This window comes from Bos indicus, chromosome X (assembly GCF_029378745.1).
Source record: "Bos indicus isolate NIAB-ARS_2022 breed Sahiwal x Tharparkar chromosome X, NIAB-ARS_B.indTharparkar_mat_pri_1.0, whole genome shotgun sequence".
Lineage (NCBI taxonomy): Eukaryota > Metazoa > Chordata > Mammalia > Artiodactyla > Bovidae > Bos > Bos indicus.
In genome coordinates, this window is record NC_091789.1 from 56,127,255 (window position 1) to 56,144,501 (window position 17,247).

A 17,247-nucleotide genomic window follows, 5' to 3' on the forward strand; every position below is an offset into this window, starting at 1 on the left:
AGAGGTAATATTCCCACGTTACAGGTGAGGAGACTGAGAAGGAATTTACCTGAGATCACCATTAGCAAATGATGAGGCTGGGACTTCAATAAAAATCTACCTGTCTTAAAAAAAAACTACCTGTCTCTAATCTCCTATTCTTAACAACTATTGCCCCACCACCCCAGTATATAGGAAATTTGTAAATTTAGTCTGAGTGTCCAGATCACCGCCTGTTTAAGTCCCCAGTAAAAGTCTTCTTAGGAATAAACACTGGGAGATATAAGATCACAGGGCCTGGTTTCCAACAAAACAGAGCAAGAGGGAATATATTCACTATAACAGCCATAAAAACTGTGTTGTTTTGCTTTCCATTATTTCTCCATGGCATAGTACAGTGCCTGGTACACAGTATGTGCTCAATAAATATTTACTGAATGAATGAATTTGCTTGCTCCCTGATCATCTCAGAGCCTTGCTGACTTTAAGGACATTGAGGTGATGACCTCTAAATTCTGTTCATGAAGACATGAGGCAGGGAAAACCTGGGTCCAGTCCCATCAGCACAAATCTCTCTGTGTAATCAAAATATCACCTGGCCCTAGAAAATCTGAGTCCACTGACTTTAATTGCTATTTGCTGCCTCAAAGTTTTCTCACCCCCAAAGAAGGGACATTGTCTCTAGAGCTCTTCATGATAGTATCTGATTTCTGACATAGTGAGAAACAGACGTCAATTTAAAATCCTTGTATTTCTTTGATTGTTCCTTGTGAAGCATGACCTTGAGAAAGTCATTCTATCTCTCTGGGCTGTAATACCCTCATCTGTGCCATGAGGCAATGGGGCTTTCTACTTGCTGAGGGTCTTTTGATCTTGGACATGCTAGTATTTCCTGATGAAAGTCAAAGTCAGCACTGTCTACTTATTCCCTAGCCAGACAGCATCTGCAACCCCAGTCTTCACACTGTTTGCAATGTTATTAGCAGTGTGTTCCAGGGGAAGAGAATGCAGGACACCTGCTCTTGCTTGACGGCTCTTCTCTACTTTAAATCCAAGGAAAATAGTCAGTGGGAGGGAATGTGGGAATGAATGGGAAATGGGGAGCTCTGTGGCAAGCAAGGTCCCTGGCATGTCTCTTCACCTTAGGCAAAGAGGCCCGGGAGCCAGAGCTCTGAGTTGTCATGGTGAGCACAGTGGTGATGCCTAGGCCCACTCGGGCAGGGGCAGCATCCATGTTGATCCAGAAGGAGACCCAGGACAGGATGACGATGAGTAGGCTGGGGATATACATCTGAATCAGATAGTAGCCCATCTGTCGTTCCAGGTGAAACTTTACCTCGATGCAGGTGAATTTCCCTGCAAGGAAAGAGGTGAGGTGTCAGGCCGCAGGTCCCCAGCCAGCAGCTGAAATTGAGAGGCAGGAGTAGGGCAGCCCTATCTCTGTGGGCCAGCCTCTGGGCACCTAAGCTGGGTCAATAATTGAGCCTTTCAAAGCGGTCCCAGGTCCCAGATGTATGTTTTGATGAAGCTCTCAGAGTAGCCAACACGGACCTGACCTCTTGCTCCAAGCACTTTAGTTGCCAGCAGAAGGCCTTCCCCATGACAGTACTGAAAGAGGATTAAGAGTGGGAGGACTCCAAAGCCAGGCTGTATGTGTTTGACTCCTGAAGCTTCTGCTCACTAACTGTGTGACCTCAGGTGAAACACCGAAGATTTTAAAGTTTCAGTTTCTTCGTCTATAAACTAGAATAACAACAATATCCATTCCATCACTGGGCAATTGTAGGAATTAAAGTTAGGTGATGCATTTGAGGTGTTGAACACATAGGCAGATGGTACTATTCTCATGATTAACAAAGCGATGAGCCTAGACTCCACTCCAGTCTCAGCATCCTTGCTGGTGTGTCCTGGGACCCCTGAAGCTCTCCAGCAATGATTCACTGAGATAAACACTGCCTGTGTCTTAAGCAAGTAAGAAGAGCTGGATAGCAAATATCTGGAAACAGTGTCCAACAGAGACCAGCTCTGGACGGTGGGCAGCGAGTTCCCAGACAGCACTGGGCAGCAGCGTTCTATTCCACCAACAAAAAGTGTGTTGGCCCTGGGCACATGTACCAAAGCTCTCCTCCTCTGACAGTCACCTTCACTTTACCTTGCTTCCCACGCCCCAAGGCTAAGAAAACACTAGCTTAGAGCTTCCCCTGGTAGTAGATGCTTAGGATAACCAAGGCAAAAAGCAGAGGATACGTATGTTGTTCTTTTATTGTGGTCTGGTCTTGCTGTTAGCAGACCTGATTCCTCAAGCTTAGTGATTTCATCAATGACTGACTAAGACTTTGTCATGTGTGTGATGCTGTGATCTCCCACTGTTGCCTGAGTCCACCTCACTTCATCCCACCCCAGGCTTCTAGCCATGAAGTGTTTTTGGTATCTGTATTTTCTTTCTTTCTTTCTTTTTTTTCTTTTTGATGATAGTGCTTTTGTTTTCCATGACAAAATGGATTATGACTTGTTTAGCATAGAAAAAATGTGAGAGGTAGAGAGGGAATAATAATATTCATAAACTGACATTTATCAAGCCCCTACTAAGTGCCTTGACTTTATATAGTTTATCTCATTTAAACCCCATAGCAACTCTTTGGGGCAGGTAAAATTATTATTTCCCATTTTACAGGTAGGGAACGGAAGCTCCTTTGAGATTATGTTTCTTGAGGGTTCCCAACTAGAAAATAGTGTGGCCAGTATTCAAACTCAGCTCTATCTGATTCCAAAGTTCTTGCTCTTATCACACTGCTTTAGAAACACTTGGTGCTATTTTCTTACAGGATTTTTTTTTTTTTTTCAATTACAGGATTTTTAAACAAATGCTTTTGGTTTGTTTCTTTCACCACAATAGAATCATTCTGTGTATACAACTTTAGATCTTAACCTTTTCCACTTGTATTTTCCAATGTTGATACGAGTGCCTTGAAAGCATCCTTTTAGACCTCTGGATAATATCCCAGCAAGCAGATGTGCTATGTAATTTATTTAACTTCTGCCCTATCGGTAGATATTAAGAGCAGTTCTGAGTTTTTGCCAGTATAAACAGTGACCAAGGAGCCCTCTTGGGGTCTAAAGTCAATATGATTTTTTGGAATATTTCCTTAAAATAAATTCCAAGGAGTGGAATTCCTGGATCAACAGGTAGGAAAAAAATTTAGGTTCCAGACTAAAGTTTCTTAGTGTGCCCCCTGGACCACCTGCATCAGAATCTTCAGGATTCGTGTTCAAATGCAGATTTCTGGGCATCACTCCAAGCACATGTAATCAGAATCTCTGAGACGTAGAACCCAGGAATCAATATTTTAACAGGCTCTCCAGGGAAATATGATGCACACCAAAATTTGAAAACCATAAGTCTATATACAAATTGCCAGTTTTTTTTTTTTTTTCCTGAAAAAGTTTACACCAATTTCCACTCCCACCAGCATTTTCTAAGTTCAATGGCTCATTCCTCTCCCCAACTATCTGCACCCCTGCATACACAAACACATATTCATAGGCTTGCACCCAAAGCATATCAGCACACCATTGGAGGGACCCAGGATCTCCCTTCTTCAGCTTGTGGCCCCTATCTCAGCATCAGAGCTCTTCACAACAGCCAAATGGTAGGTGGAAATGAGGAACCTACAGCGATTAGGGAAGCTGCAAAAGGAAGGTGCTCAAGCTGGAAAAGCAGCTGCTCTTCATTTCCTGACCCAGTTTTCACACCTGGGAAACCATGTCAGTTCATGAGACTTGGGGACTGGAGACAGTGGCAGGGCGTGTGGACAGTAAGCCAGCTGGTGCCCTGAATTCTGTTCTCTCCTGGTTCAATGTAGTCATTGAATTCTCCCAGATGTAGAAATTCCTCACTTTCCACATGAAGTTGGCCTCAGGACAGGTGGAACACTCCTGCCACTCACTGACACAGGCCCATTTGTTCTGCAGCATGTGATAGGGACAAGAATATGGGCTTTGGTGGTGGAACATGGGCTTTGAATTTGAAATCAGTCATTTACTAACTGTGGGACTTGGATAACTGATTCAATTTCTTAGAATCTCAGTTTTTTCTTTCTGAGAAATGGGGCTGATCACCGCTGCCATAATGAGATAAGACATATGAGAAACTTAGCACGCCATCGGGCACAGATTGGACCTTCAATAGAGGCCAGCTGCCTTGCTCCTTTCCCTCCCATTTGGAGGCCCTTTGTGCAGCCCACAGCCAGTAAGATCCTAGTTTTTTTTTTACCTGTGTTGTAGTGCTTGGTACAATAGCCTAGATCCTTCTCATCCCGCAAGATAAACTGAGGCAGAGTCAACCCCTCGGCCACTTGGACAGCAGGAGCATCTTCCAGCCACTCAAACATGAGGTCATTCATAGTGTAGCCAACTGAAAGTGAAAGAGATGGCAGAGGGCTGCAGAGTGTGGGTGTTGGTTGGGGGTAGGGAGAGGATTAGAACTGGCAGGAAAGAACAGATGAGGACTAAGACCTGGGTTTTAGGAGTTTCATGCTCATCTGGGAAAGAAAAACCATTCTGAAGAGGGTACTTGATCAACTGCTTCATGTGCCCAGCCTAAGTGGGTAAATCAGGAAGACTTCAGATTCCTCTCCTACCTAGTTCTCAAGCATTAGAAAGTCCCAAAGATAAATTATTCTGACAGACCTAGAAAGCACATCAAGAGGCCTGGAAAGATGTCAAGGAACCCAGCTGGGAACCTCCTGCCCCATCTCAAACCCAGGGGAGTAAGCATGTGTACTGACCACATACCTTGAGCTGAGCCAGCCTTGGAGCTGGGGCTTCTGCCACCTCACTCCAGGGAGGAGAGAGCTATTTATACCCTGCCAGCCATGCATGGGCCAATGTGCACACCACAGACTCCTAGCCAGGGCCCTGAACTGGGGCAAACTGAGAGCTAACACCAAAAGCGCCAAGTTGCTCACAGAGAGCTAGAATTTTGTGAAGGCTCTTGCCACATAGATGACTATATTCACATGTTGGGTAGAAATGTGAGCAGAAACACAAAGGCTCACAGATGTCCAGTGTAGGGCCTTGGCCCAGAGTAGCTTTGTTACTTTAGGCAAGTCACTTCCCCTTCTCTAAAATGTTCCACTTACATTTCAGAGGAGGTAATGAGGACTTGGACGTGAAGGTGGTTTATGAACTCTAAAAAGCGGACCACATAGGACAAATTCTATCCATCACTATTACTATATGTTAGAAACAGACAGACAAGAATTTTCTGAGGATCAAATGCATAACTCCTGATCTCGCAGTCTCACTTGCCCAGGAGATGGCGAAGAAATGGACATGGGCGATGTCCAGCCTTGTCATCCTTTAGCTTCCCTGCACTTGGGACAGCCGCTGCAGGCTGTCACCCTATGCCCTTGGTAGCTCTTGGCTGACCTTGGTGCCCTGGGCACTGTCCTATGCCTAGAACTGTCCTCTCTCACTTCTCTACAAAAGTAATCTGTACACACTGCTATATGTAAAATAGATAAATAACAAGGGCCTACTGGATAGCACAGGGAGATATATTCAGTATCTTTTTATAACCTATCATGGAAAAGAATCTGGAAAATAATACATATATAATGGAATCACTTTGCTGTACACCTGAAACTAACAAAACATTGTAAATCAACTATGTGCTGTGCTGTGCTCAGTTGCCCAGTTGTGTCTGACTCTCTGCAACCCCATGGACTGTAGCCCACCAGGCTCCTCTGTCCATTCTCCAGGCAAGTATACTGGAGTGGGTTGCCATGTCTTCCACCAGGGGATCTTCCCAACCCTCAGGTCAAACTCAGGTCTCCTGCATTGCAGGTGGATTCTTTATTGTCTGAGCCACCAGGGAAGCCCAACAACACTGGCATCAGTAGCTTATCCCTTCTCCAGGGGATCTTCCCAACCCAGGAACTGAATCGGGGTCTCCTGCATTGCAGGCAGACTTTTTATGAGCTGAGCTAGCAGGGAAGTCCAAATCAACTATACTTCAATAAAAAAAAAAAAAAGTTGCCTATGTTCACAAAGAATCAGGGTTCAAAGACTGCCCCATCCCTGACAACTCTAGATGTGTATAGGCATCTTGAATATGTTAACTCAAAGGAAGTAAAGGTAGAATTACTGCAGGCACTGTGAGAGGGAATGTATCTCTGGACACAGGAGGTACTCCTCAAATGGCATCCAGCCCAAGCACACTGGTATATAAGGTTGGGACCTTCCCATCCCCCGGCCCTATAGGGCAGCCAGACCTGCAAATAGCCAGGGAATGGAAAAACACATTAGACTGGGTGTTCAGGAGCTCTGGCTTCTAGTCTTCCCCGGGCCAAGATCTGACTGTGTGTGTTTGGGGAAGTCCATCCCCACTCTGGGCTGCCCTTCTCCTGTCTGGAATATCATGGCATGGGGTTGACTAGTTGGTATCTCAGGCATCGCTCTGTGACTTTCTAGGGACACTTACAGCTCTCCAGCTGCATTGTGCAGGTCTGGATGTCCATGGGGAAGTTCTTGAGGTCCATCGGGCAGGACAAAATGAGAGTCAGCCTGGCAGGGACAGGAAGAAAGAAGTCAGGCTGGCTGAGTGTGGCTCAGTGCAGCACAGGGACCTCCCCCTACCCCGCAGCCTCTGCCCCTTGCCCCGAGTTCTCCTGGCCATCTACCAGCTGCACCTGATGCTGTAGAGCACGTTTCCATTCTTGAAGATGCGCAGCAACTTGTTGTCTGTGGTCACCTCGTGGAAATTGGCCCCTTTCTCATTGGCAAAGAACAGGTCTGGCTTCCAGATTGAGTCCAGCATGGAGGGATCGAGGTCCAGCGAGTCATCAGGATATTCTCGGTAGGCCAGGCGTGGATCGTTCCACTGCTGTCGCAAGAAGACATTCACCCGGTAGTCCTGGGAGGGGGCAAAGATGGGCCCATCGGAGGCAGTGTTATTGCAGGGACTAGCAAGCTTACCACAGGAGGGCCATGAGGAGGAAAATGCTGGGAACACATCTCAGGGGAAGTGCGCATTTTCCACTGGAGAAGGAGACAGGCTCGGGCTGATACGGCAAAGATGGGAAGGGAAAAGACATTTATTAAGCTCTTACTATGTGCCTGAGTCTTTGCTAAGCACTTTCTTCATATGCATCATTTTATTTAAATCTCACCTCAACCCTGAGGGGAGAGTGCTGTTATGATTCCCATTTTACAGATGAGGAAACTGAGACAAAGAGAGGTTTAAGTAAATCTGCCTAAAGTCATACAACTATTAGATGGTAGAGTCTGAGATTGAATGCAGGTTTTTCTGATTAAAAGCCTGTGCTAGTCATCACGCTATCTTCCAAACTCGACCATCTGCTGCTTAGGCTAGTCTGCCTTTAGCCACAAAAACCCTGGGCTGGGGAAAGATAAACTCCTAGTGACCACCTTTGGACATCCCATGGCTTTAGCCATGACACTGAAACAGGGAGAGGATGGCAGAGGAAAGACTGGCTTGCTATCTGGTGGGCTTCTCCCATTCACACTAGAGAGGAAGTGGGGGGCATGGAGATGCTTTACCATGGTAGTCTCGGTGACGGAGCCAAAACTGTTGATGAAGATGTTGCAGGTCACATTCACAGGTGGGCCTAAGGGTAGCAAAGCACAGCCATATTGGTAGAGCATTCCAGGAATCTGGGAGAAGATTCCAAGACTGCCTCTCTGAACTGGAGGCCAGGGCACTGCTGGGAGAAGGCAGTGTCTGGCACACAGACCCAGGGTGATGGGGTGGGGATGCTCCTTCTGAGCTGTGAGTGCTAGACCTGTTCCCCAGCCTCCTGGCTCTAAGGTAGGCAATGGGGGTGGCTCAGTGTCCCCAAAGGGAGTGGGGAGGGGGAGGTTTTGTAGGATGAATACTTCTTACCTTTAAAATTAGGCCGAATCCTGGCATCATACCCAGATGTTCGCCCCATAAGCTTGTCCAGGAAATCAGAGGGGGACATGGGCTGGGACGCCTTGGTCCCAGGTTTGACTTCCTCTTTTGCCAAGGCCACTCTGGAGAGGAGAGAGTTAATCACTGAAATCAGTTGTGTATGCATGTGTGCTAAGTTGCTTCCATCATGTCCAGCTCTTTGTGACCCCATGGACTGTAGCCTGGGGCTTCCCCGGTGGCTCAGCGGTAAAAGAATTCACTTGCAATGCAGAAGATGTGGGTTTGATCCCTGGGTCAGAAGATCCCCTGGAGGAGGGCAGGACAACCCACTCCAGTATTCTTGCCTGGAGAATCCCATGGACAGAGGAGCCTGGCAGACTACAGTCTGTGTGTGCTCAGTCATGTCCGACTCTTTGCAACCCCATGGACCATAGCCCACCAGTCTCCTCTGTCCATGGGATTCTCCAGGCAAGAATACTGGAGTGGGTTGTCCTGCCCTCCTCCAGGGGATCTTCCTGACCCAGGGATTGAACCCAAGTTTCTTATGTCTCCTTCATTGGCAGGCAGGTTATTTACCACCAGTACCACCTAAGAAGCTGGAGATCAGTTATATTCTACTTTATTACAGATCCTTCACTTCCCTGTTCCCACCCCACTTTGGCTGGTCTCCATATCAGTGAGGAGATTAGGAGATGGGTTTCTGCTTGTCCACTTGCAAATGAGAAGAACAGAAACAGCCATAAGCCAACACAGCAGCTCACTAGTCAGTCCTAGACAATTGCTTTCACATATATTAGATCTTTTTGCTCTCACAATGCTCATGTGATGGGGGCAAAAACTGTTATTTCCATTCTACAAGTGAGAAAACTCCTTCCAAAGAAGGAGTGATCTGTGGGACTGTAAATCAGTGCAGCCACTGTGAAAAACAGTATGGAGTTTCCTCAAAATATTAAAAGTAGAACTACCATATGATCCAGCAATTCTACCTCTGGGTATTTATCCCCAAGGAAACAAGATTACTATGTTAAAGAGATATTTGCACCTCTCCCATGTTCATAGCAGCATTCTTTGTAATAGCTAAGACATGGAAAGCACCCAAGTGTATATCAACAGATGAATGGATAAAGAAAATGTGATAAATACATACATACACACAGTGGATGGAGAAGGCAATGGCATCCCACTCCGGTACTCTTGCCTGGAAAATCCCATGGATGGAGGAGCCTGGTAGGCTGCAGACCATGGGGTCGTGAAGAGTCAGACACAACTGAGCGACTTCACTTTCACTTTTCCCTTTCATGCATTGGAGAAGGAAATGGCAACCCATTCCAGTGTTCTTGCCTGGAGAATCCCAGGGACGGGGGAGCCTGGTGGGCTGCCGTCTATGGGGTCACACAGAGTCGGACATGACTGAAGTGACTTAGCAACAGCAGCACACACAATGGAATATTACTTAGTCATAAAAAAGAAGGAAAATTCTGCCATTTGCAGCAACATGGACAGACTTGGAAGGCATTATGCTAAGTCAAATAAGTCAGACGAAGACAAATGCTGTATGATCTCACATATAAACATGGAATTTAATACATAAATAATAGATAGATGGATGGATAGATAGATCAGTCAATCAACTACCAAAAGAAGAATGACTTGCCCAAAGTCTCACAGCTGAGGCCTCATCCAGTGTTCTCTTTCTGATGGTGTCTTTTTTTTTAATATAAATTTATTTATTTTAATTGGAGGTTAATTACTTTACAATATTGTATTGGTTTTTGCCATACATCAACATGAATCCGCCACGGGTATACATGTGTTCCCCATCCTGAATCCCCCTCCCACCTCCCTTCCCATATCATCCCTCTGGGTCATCCCATCTTTTGGACTCTGATGGTGTCTTGAACACACTCAAACATGAGTGACAGAATTAATGTAGCTGTGGCCACACTTTGTACATCTGGCCTAGCCAAGGATGGGAAGGGCTCAAGGGCAACTGACACCCCTAAGAGCTGGTTTCTGTTGTTTGGCCTTCATGCTGATCTCTCAAGGGCTAGGACCCAGCTTCTGGAGAGGGCAGTTTGGCTTCTGCTCCAGCCAGAAGCTACATTCTGAGCTGGACCTCGGTCCAGGCAGCTGCAGGCAGATGAACTTGCCTTCGCAATACTATAGGCAGAAAAAAGCAGGGCTCTAGGAGCAAGGGAAAGACTCCCAGTAAAGAAGCCATGCTGCGAAAGTCAACTCCCATCTTATCTCCCTAAGAGCTTCATTTCAAGGAAGGGGCCAGTGTGCTTTGGCCTAAACTAGAGGCCAGCCCTCTTCTCCCCTGACAGGTTCTCCCATATGCCTGCTTGTCTGCTTACCAGCCAATAGCTAGACCAGGGACCAGGAGTTCAGCAAGGGCTTGAGGGCAAGGGTGGAGCTGAAGCTAGACTCTTGGCTGGGCCCTGTGCCTCCTGCTCCATCCTGCTGTCATCCCTAAAGCCAGCTCCCCTGTGCTGGGAGTTGAGGTGACTACTGTCCTGGGTCTGAGTCTCCTTTGAGACAGTGGGCTCCTCCTTCCCAGTAAATCTATGCACCTGCCAGTGACTGATATAGTAATAAAAATAGCTGAGGCACCATGCTAAACGCTTTATCTAGTAGAGTTCTCACATGAGTCCTCTCAATAAGTACCATTATTATCCTCCTTTTATAGGTGAGGAGTGCAAGATGGAGCAATTTGTTCATGATCATACAGTTTCTAAATGGTAAAGCCAAGATTCCCACCCAGAGCTCTTGACTTCAAAACTAAGCCTATCCACAGAGGTAAAGAACAGACTTTTGGACTCAGTGGGAGAAGGAGAGGGTGGAATGATTTGAGGAATAGTATTGAGACATATACATTACCATATGTAAAATAGATAACCAGTGGGAGTTTGATATATGACGTGGAACCCAAAGCTGGTGTTCTGTGACAACCTGAAGGTGTGGGGTGGGGAGGGAGGTGAGAGGGTGTTTAGGAGGGAGGGGACACATGTATACCTATGGTTGATTCATGTTGATGTATGGCAAAAACTATCACAATATTGTAAAGTAATTATCCTCCAATTAAAATAAATTAATTAATTAAAAAAAAAAAAACCTAAGTCTATCTACTGTAGTACTAAGATACAAGCAGCCCCAGGCAGGCTGCCAAGGAACCAGAGTTGGGGAAGGTCAGTGGCAGCCTCACTCTGACCCCTAGAGTCCTGCCTTCTCAAATCCTAAGAGCAAGAGGAAGCTCTTACCCTGGGAACAGAGGCCACCTTGGCCCTGAGCAGGGGTTGCCAGAGCAGGTGGCTTAAGCATGCTCTGAAAATCCAAGGAGGCGCTGGTGCAAGCAGAAGTCGTCCGTGGCTTCACCATGGGACGTCCACACTGGCCAGGTGCTGCTGCTGGCCGCCTGCCGTCTGCCCCCCGCCCCCAGGGAGGCCACGTGGACCTGAGTGTGGAGCAGCCAGAGCCTTGCCACCGTCCTCAGCTCCAGTCTCATGTTATCTCTCCCACTGGCCCCAGTCCCAGGACTGGCTGTGAACTCAGCTGTCTTGGGCCTCAACCCCCGTGGCAGCCCATCTTTTCCAGGGCTACCTCATTTGTGGACCTGAGAGCAGAGTCACGGTGTGTAGACTCTCCTTTCTCCCATTCATTCCTGGAAAGTTCCAAACACTGGCAGGACTCAGGAGGCTCCAGAGCTGGAAACCTTTCTCATGGAAGGCCCTGGGGTGGGGTAGGGGGGAGAACTCCAATTCTGTTATTGGGTGCCCAAATGACCTTGGCCAGGTCACCTGCCCTCTCTAGGCTTCAGTTTCCATAAGTTCAATGAAGGACTTGGGCTCAAGACTTTCTAAGGGCTAACCTTGCTCTAATCACCAAGAGGGCTTTGCTGCCACCAAAGCCTGGGCCTTAGTATAATTTCCCCTCCATCAGGGCCAGCAAATGCCAGCTGGGTGCCCCCTTCTGCCTGCATCCTCATATCAGCTCCAGCTGAGCTACCATTGCCATTCTACTTTGGGCTCCTTTTCACTCTGAAGAAGTTTATTCCCTCCCTGCCAATCCCACTGAATCCCTGCCTGCCTGCCCACTCGTGTCTGCCAGCACATGAGAAAGAGGCTCCTCAGAGGCAAGCAGTCCTGGGGTGCTCCCTGAATGAAGAGGAGGATGATATTGCGGTGGCACTCACCCACCTCCACCTTGGGAGGCACTCTTCTGACCAATTCAGCCCAGGGCACAGCCATCTTTCCTCCAGCATCCCCTGTCCACCTAGCTTCCCCTGTCCACCTAGACTGCCCCTGCCCCCTGCACCAGCTAATGAGAAAAGTGGGAATCGGTGGGGGGGGGCATTTATAGGGAGCCCAAAGCTTGTCTTGCCCCAAAGTCCAGGAAATGATGGCCACATAGCACCACTCCAGGGAGCAGCCAGGTGTTCCCTGGGCAGGGTAGGGAGAGTGCAGAGGGGCCAGCTTTGATCAGCCCGGCTTCATCCTAATGTGGTTTGGGGAAAATCCTGGCTCGTTGTAACCTTTTGGGTGAGCAGCTGGCAGAGGTTGGTGTCATTTTTAAGGATTTGAGGAGCATGTGGTCAAGTTGGGAGGGAGATAGGGTTGGAGGGCAGGACAGATGGCTTCTGTTCAGGGGCTCACTCCTAGCCCCTACCCTGACCCAGGAAGCTCTCACCCGCAGAAGCCTCCCCATCACCTCTGGGGCTTTGACATCCTTCACAAAAGGCTCCTGGGATCTCAGTGGAGGTGAGTGAGTCCGCCTCTGGAGCCATACTATCCATGGGCTTTTGGCAAACTTCAAGGAAACTCTGCCGGAGCCCCAGTTGCCCCCCTCCCCAGCCGGTGTTTGCATGCATCTCCTTCTCACCCCCACTCAGCTCACCTGAGGAGGACCTGCCCTGGCAGGGTCCAGAGGAGAAGGAAAGAGAGGGTAGCTGGAACAAGAGTTGTCATCCTGTGGGGACCCTGGAGTCCTTTTCTCAGCCTGGCTGCCAAGGTGAGAGGGGATACCCGGGGCAGGAACGCCGAAAGTACAGATCCTTCTTCCTGCTCAGGCCGCTCTCGCAGGGAACCTGAGGGGGGCCGGGCTAGGAGTGGCGTGCTCTCTCCCCACTTCTCTCTTCTTTGCCCCGTCCCTCTCAGTCAGGGGGCCAGAACTATTCCCCTGGAAGTGATCCTGACACAGATAACCCCACCGGCTCCTGCTCGAGCTCGCCTGGGGCTCCGGAGGGCCTCAGCCTGCCTGCCTGCCGGGGTGCTGAAGGAGATTCTTTTTGGGAAGCAATCACTCTCTAAACCCCGGAGAGTCTTGGAGGAGATGGGGGAGGGAGACTGTATGAAGATGTTTCCCTCCCTCCCACCTCCCCCTGAGATGCACCCTCTAGAAAGCAGCAATTTAAAGGCACAGTCGCCGGCAGCTGGAGTCGGGTTCAGAGCGAGTCCGTGTGTGTTGTGTGCCGGGGAGGAGCTTGGGCTGCCGCTGCAGCCTGGAGAGGGGCCGGAGGTGCTCTGTCCAGCTTCTAACTCTCGGGCTGGAGGAGTGCCGGCAAGCTGCCTTGCTTCCCCCACCTCCCCAGCAGTTTCCCTTTTAGCCTGGAGCCAAGCGGGGGCCAAACTCTAGTCTTAATGATTTTTTGTAAGGGGGAGAAACGACCTGAGAGGGTTTAGGCAGAGCCACTGGGTATTCTCCAGGTGACAGTTTAAGGGCTGCCAGGAGGCAAGAAGGAGGAGGGGAAGGGAAGGGGCAGCTTTTCCTCAACTCTCTGGATGGAGACAGGGGGATGAATGATGCACAGGAACTTAGGAGGCTTCTTCCTATGTCTGCCTGCCTATCAGTCAGTCTGTCTGTCTGCCTACTTGCTCCATCTCCTTCATCCTTATAGTTGCACATCCTCTTTCCTGCCTACTTCCCTCCCTCAGGTCATCTCTGCTGAGCTTGTGGGCTCTCTGTAGCTCTCTGGAACCCCTCTTTCCCCAGACTGGCTAGGCTGTGAGGAGGAATAGGGCAGAAGCTGGGGCAGGGCAAGCCTGGCACACAGCAGGCTTTGTAAGCTTTGGAAGAGTCAAGGGGACCAAGAGCAATGACCTGGCACCCCCAAAGCTTAGGATGGAGGAGAGAGCTGGGGAGAGCGGACCACCCACCCCTCCTTGCTTCTCATTTGCTTACAGAGTACGGCTGCTTGAACAGTTCTTTTCCTGTCAACCCTTCCCCAAACTTGCTCAGCACCACCTGAACCGCTCTGGTCTAGGACATCTCTGAGTGCCTCATCCACTATCGCTTCCTCTCTCGCTTTTCTCTTCTTTCTTCCTCCCTCTCTTTCTGAAGCTTTCCTTCATCCATACTCTCTGCATCTCCCTCCCTGTTTCTTTTCTGGTCTCACCTTCTAGGTCTGTTTCCCCCCTTCTTTCACCCTCACTTTCTCTCCATTCCCATTTGTTTTCTATCTCAACCTCCCATTTTCTCACTCTCTCCTTTTAAGCTGTGGTCATGAGAAGCCAAATGTTTTCATGTTTTCTTCAGTGGAAACTCTTATGACAGCTCTTCTGAGTTCTTGAGGGTATGCTGGGCCGGGGGCGAGGTGGGTGCCACTTTCTTAGGGTCAATACCTGAGCCCCACCAGAGAGGGATGTGTGGAGACTGTGTGCTCTTCTAACAGGATCCATCAGCTACTTAGAGGGATTAAAGACAAGGCTACAATGAGTAGAACTTGTGCTGCATCTCCTTTGTGGCTGTGTTATTATTAAAGAGGAATTTTTAAACAACCAGTGTAAAGGAAAGAAGAGGATTTTAAAGATTACACACTGAAATGTTGATGGGGGAGCTGGGCTTTTAGAATTGGGACTGGAAAAATTATAAGCCTCCAATCATGCCTATATGGCCAGTAAATACAAAATACAAAGTATTAATTTACCTAGAAACATTTTTAGTGGGTCTATCATCTGCTTACCCTCCCACCTTGTTTTCTCTAAGCATCACAACCCCCAGTCCTTGGCCAGGAACCAAGCCTTACAGCACCTCTCAGGGCTGAGCTCCAGGCTAGGATGCTAAGGGGGAACGGGAAGCAGAGGCACTTGATTCTTTGTTTAATTCGCTCCCTCTGACAAGCCTGATCATGTCATTTCCCCTGCCTCAACTGTTCCCTATGGCTCTCAAGCTGAAGTTCAGGGAGTGGCATGACCTGGTCCCTCTGCTCCTCCGCCAGTGCTGCACCAAGAATCCCCTGTCTCTCCAGCATTCAGGTTGTTTCAGAAATTGTTCGTCTGCCAGAGCCCTCTTCCCTCCACTCTTATTCTTCTGGACTAAGTTTTGCTGTCACCCTCTCAAGGAAGACTTTGTGGACTGCTCCTGTCGCCCCCTGGTTCTGGGTTAGGAGACCCTCCAATGTGTTCCCACAGGACCCTCGCCTTCCCATTCACGGCATCCATCACACTTGGTTACAGCCACCCGCTTACTTGACTCTTTCCCCACTATACACCCCATGAACTTCCTAAGGGCAGAGCCACGTGATCCACCCAGTCCCCAGGGCCTAGTCCAGAGCAAGGCACATCCCAGGCCACTAGAGAACCTTTGTGAAGAGGCATCCCAGGCACCCAGAGACACTTCCCCAAGCTGATGCCTCTGTCTCTTTCTCTGTCAAATGAGAATGATAAGCCTGACGCACAGAGAGGGCTGGCATGAGGTAATAGTAATAAAGGGAAATGAGAAAGCAATTTTCCTTCTCTTGCCCCTTAGGCCTGTGGCCTCACTCTCAGTCATCTGGGATTCTTGGCTAATGGAAGGCACAGGCCCCTGGGGACTGGTCCACTGGTCTATTGTCTTGGGTCTCAGCCCCTGTGTGTCCCGTGGGATCCCTGAGTGCTGAGAACACAGCGAGGTCAGCTTCTGGGGAGGAAAGACTCTCATGAGAGCTTACAGCCATGACCAAGGGTCTGGCTGGCATGTTGAAGGGATAGAGCTTTCCAAAGGTGCTGAAAACTGACTCTTTGGGAGAAGAAGGGAGGCCAGGGAGGCAAAGAACTGGATAAGCTACTCCTAGGAGGTGATAAGAAGCAGGGGAGATGCCCATCCAAGAGTGTGTGTATGTGTGCTCAGTTGTGTCCGACTCTTTGCAACCTCATGGTCTATAGCCCACCAGGCTCCTCTGTCCATGGGATTCTCCAGGCAAGAATCTAGGGGATCTTCCCAACTCGGCAGGTGGATTCTTTACCACTGTGCAACCTGGAAAGCCCGCCCATCCAAGAGTTCCCTCTACTAATAGGAAGCCACACTTTCTGAAGATGGCCTCAGCATTTTCTAATGTGGGAGGGGCACAAAGTTGTGTCCAGCCTTGCCCCCTAAACTTCCTCTCTTGTTATTATAGAACTATGGTGTACATGAGTCTGCATGTTCCAGAATGTATTGCCCTCTTTTCCTGTTTTGCAATTGGCAGCCCCATTGGCCATGAGAACTGGCTGGATTGCAGCCTGGAGATGGGGTAGAAGCTACAATAAACAAAATGTTTTTCAGAATGAAAGATACTTATTTCATCTAGGAAAACTACTGAGCTGCTAAAAATGAATTAAGCACATGCTTTTAATAAATGTTTCATCCTGGGAAAGAGTCTGTCATGTTTCAGCCTGATGCAAGGAAATTTACAATTGTGCCCTCTTGACAAGGAGGCTTCTGATATCTCAGTCTGAGGAACTGCATGTCTGTGTGGGGATGGGTATCATTTGATGAATTCAGTGACTTCTAGAGCTTAATTTTGGGGGCAGAGTTGGAGAGTCATTTGGGATCCCTTCCTGGACCCAACTTGCCTATACCACCACCTATCCCACTTTCTGAAGTAGAAAGTGGCCTGTGGGGTACTTAAAAAGTTAGACTGTGCCCCCAGTCTGAGGAAACTCTCAAAGCATTAGCTACTTTTAAGAAGTATTAGGATAAGAAATTGGGGGCATATGTGAAATAAAAGTCAGATGTCTTTCTAAAAATCTTCTGACAAGGACTGGGGCATTTCGGTTGGTTCTCCAAGGACCAAGGTTGCATCTTATTGCTGTGTATGAGTTTTTCTTTTCAGGGTCATTTTCCACATCAGAGGATGTAACAGAGTTGGAGAGTCATTTGACACCCCTTGCTGGATCCAACTTGCCCATCCCACCACCTATCCCACTTACTGAAGTAGAAAGTGGCCTTTACTCAAAAGTGGGGGCTCAACTTTCGGTCCTGAGGGAGCGCTGCCAGCCGAGGCAGGAAACCTTCACACCCTTCAGACTCAGGAGATAGGCATAGTGTGTGTGAGTAATGGTGATGGGAGTTTCACAGGCCTCAATTCAGCTGGAGGAAGGAAGGAGAAAGAACAAAAG

The 17,247-nt window shown here is 48.5% G+C and overlaps 1 protein-coding gene across 1 annotated transcript; it reads right to left on the reverse strand.

Annotated features, from left to right (window-relative positions):
• Positions 1 to 298: 298 nt before the first annotated feature.
• Positions 299 to 13,162, reverse strand: LOC109555009 (glycine receptor alpha 4). Its single transcript, XM_070783686.1, has 7 exons — positions 12,788 to 13,162; positions 7,886 to 8,016; positions 7,543 to 7,610; positions 6,672 to 6,895; positions 6,464 to 6,546; positions 4,253 to 4,393; positions 299 to 1,335 (listed from the first exon to the last, which is right to left on the reverse strand). The coding sequence occupies exons 1-7, from the start codon at positions 12,856 to 12,858 to the stop codon at positions 1,025 to 1,027; spliced, it is 1,029 nt and encodes a 342-aa protein (XP_070639787.1). The 5' UTR covers positions 12,859 to 13,162; the 3' UTR covers positions 299 to 1,024.
• Positions 13,163 to 17,247: the final 4,085 nt, after the last annotated feature.

Bases quoted from the DNA above. Each gene is read 5' to 3' on its own strand.
- LOC109555009 (XM_070783686.1), bottom strand. From the start codon at position 12,858: ATGACAACTCTTGTTCCAGCTACCCTCTCTTTCCTTCTCCTCTGGACC. The intron at 6,547-6,671 runs GTGCAGCTGGTA...TGTCCCTGCCAG, and splicing joins AACGTGCTCTACAGCATCAG to GCTGACTCTCATTTTGTCCT. The intron at 1,336-4,252 runs GTAAAAAAAAAA...CTTTCCTTGCAG, and splicing joins TACCAAGCACTACAACACAG to GGAAATTCACCTGCATCGAG.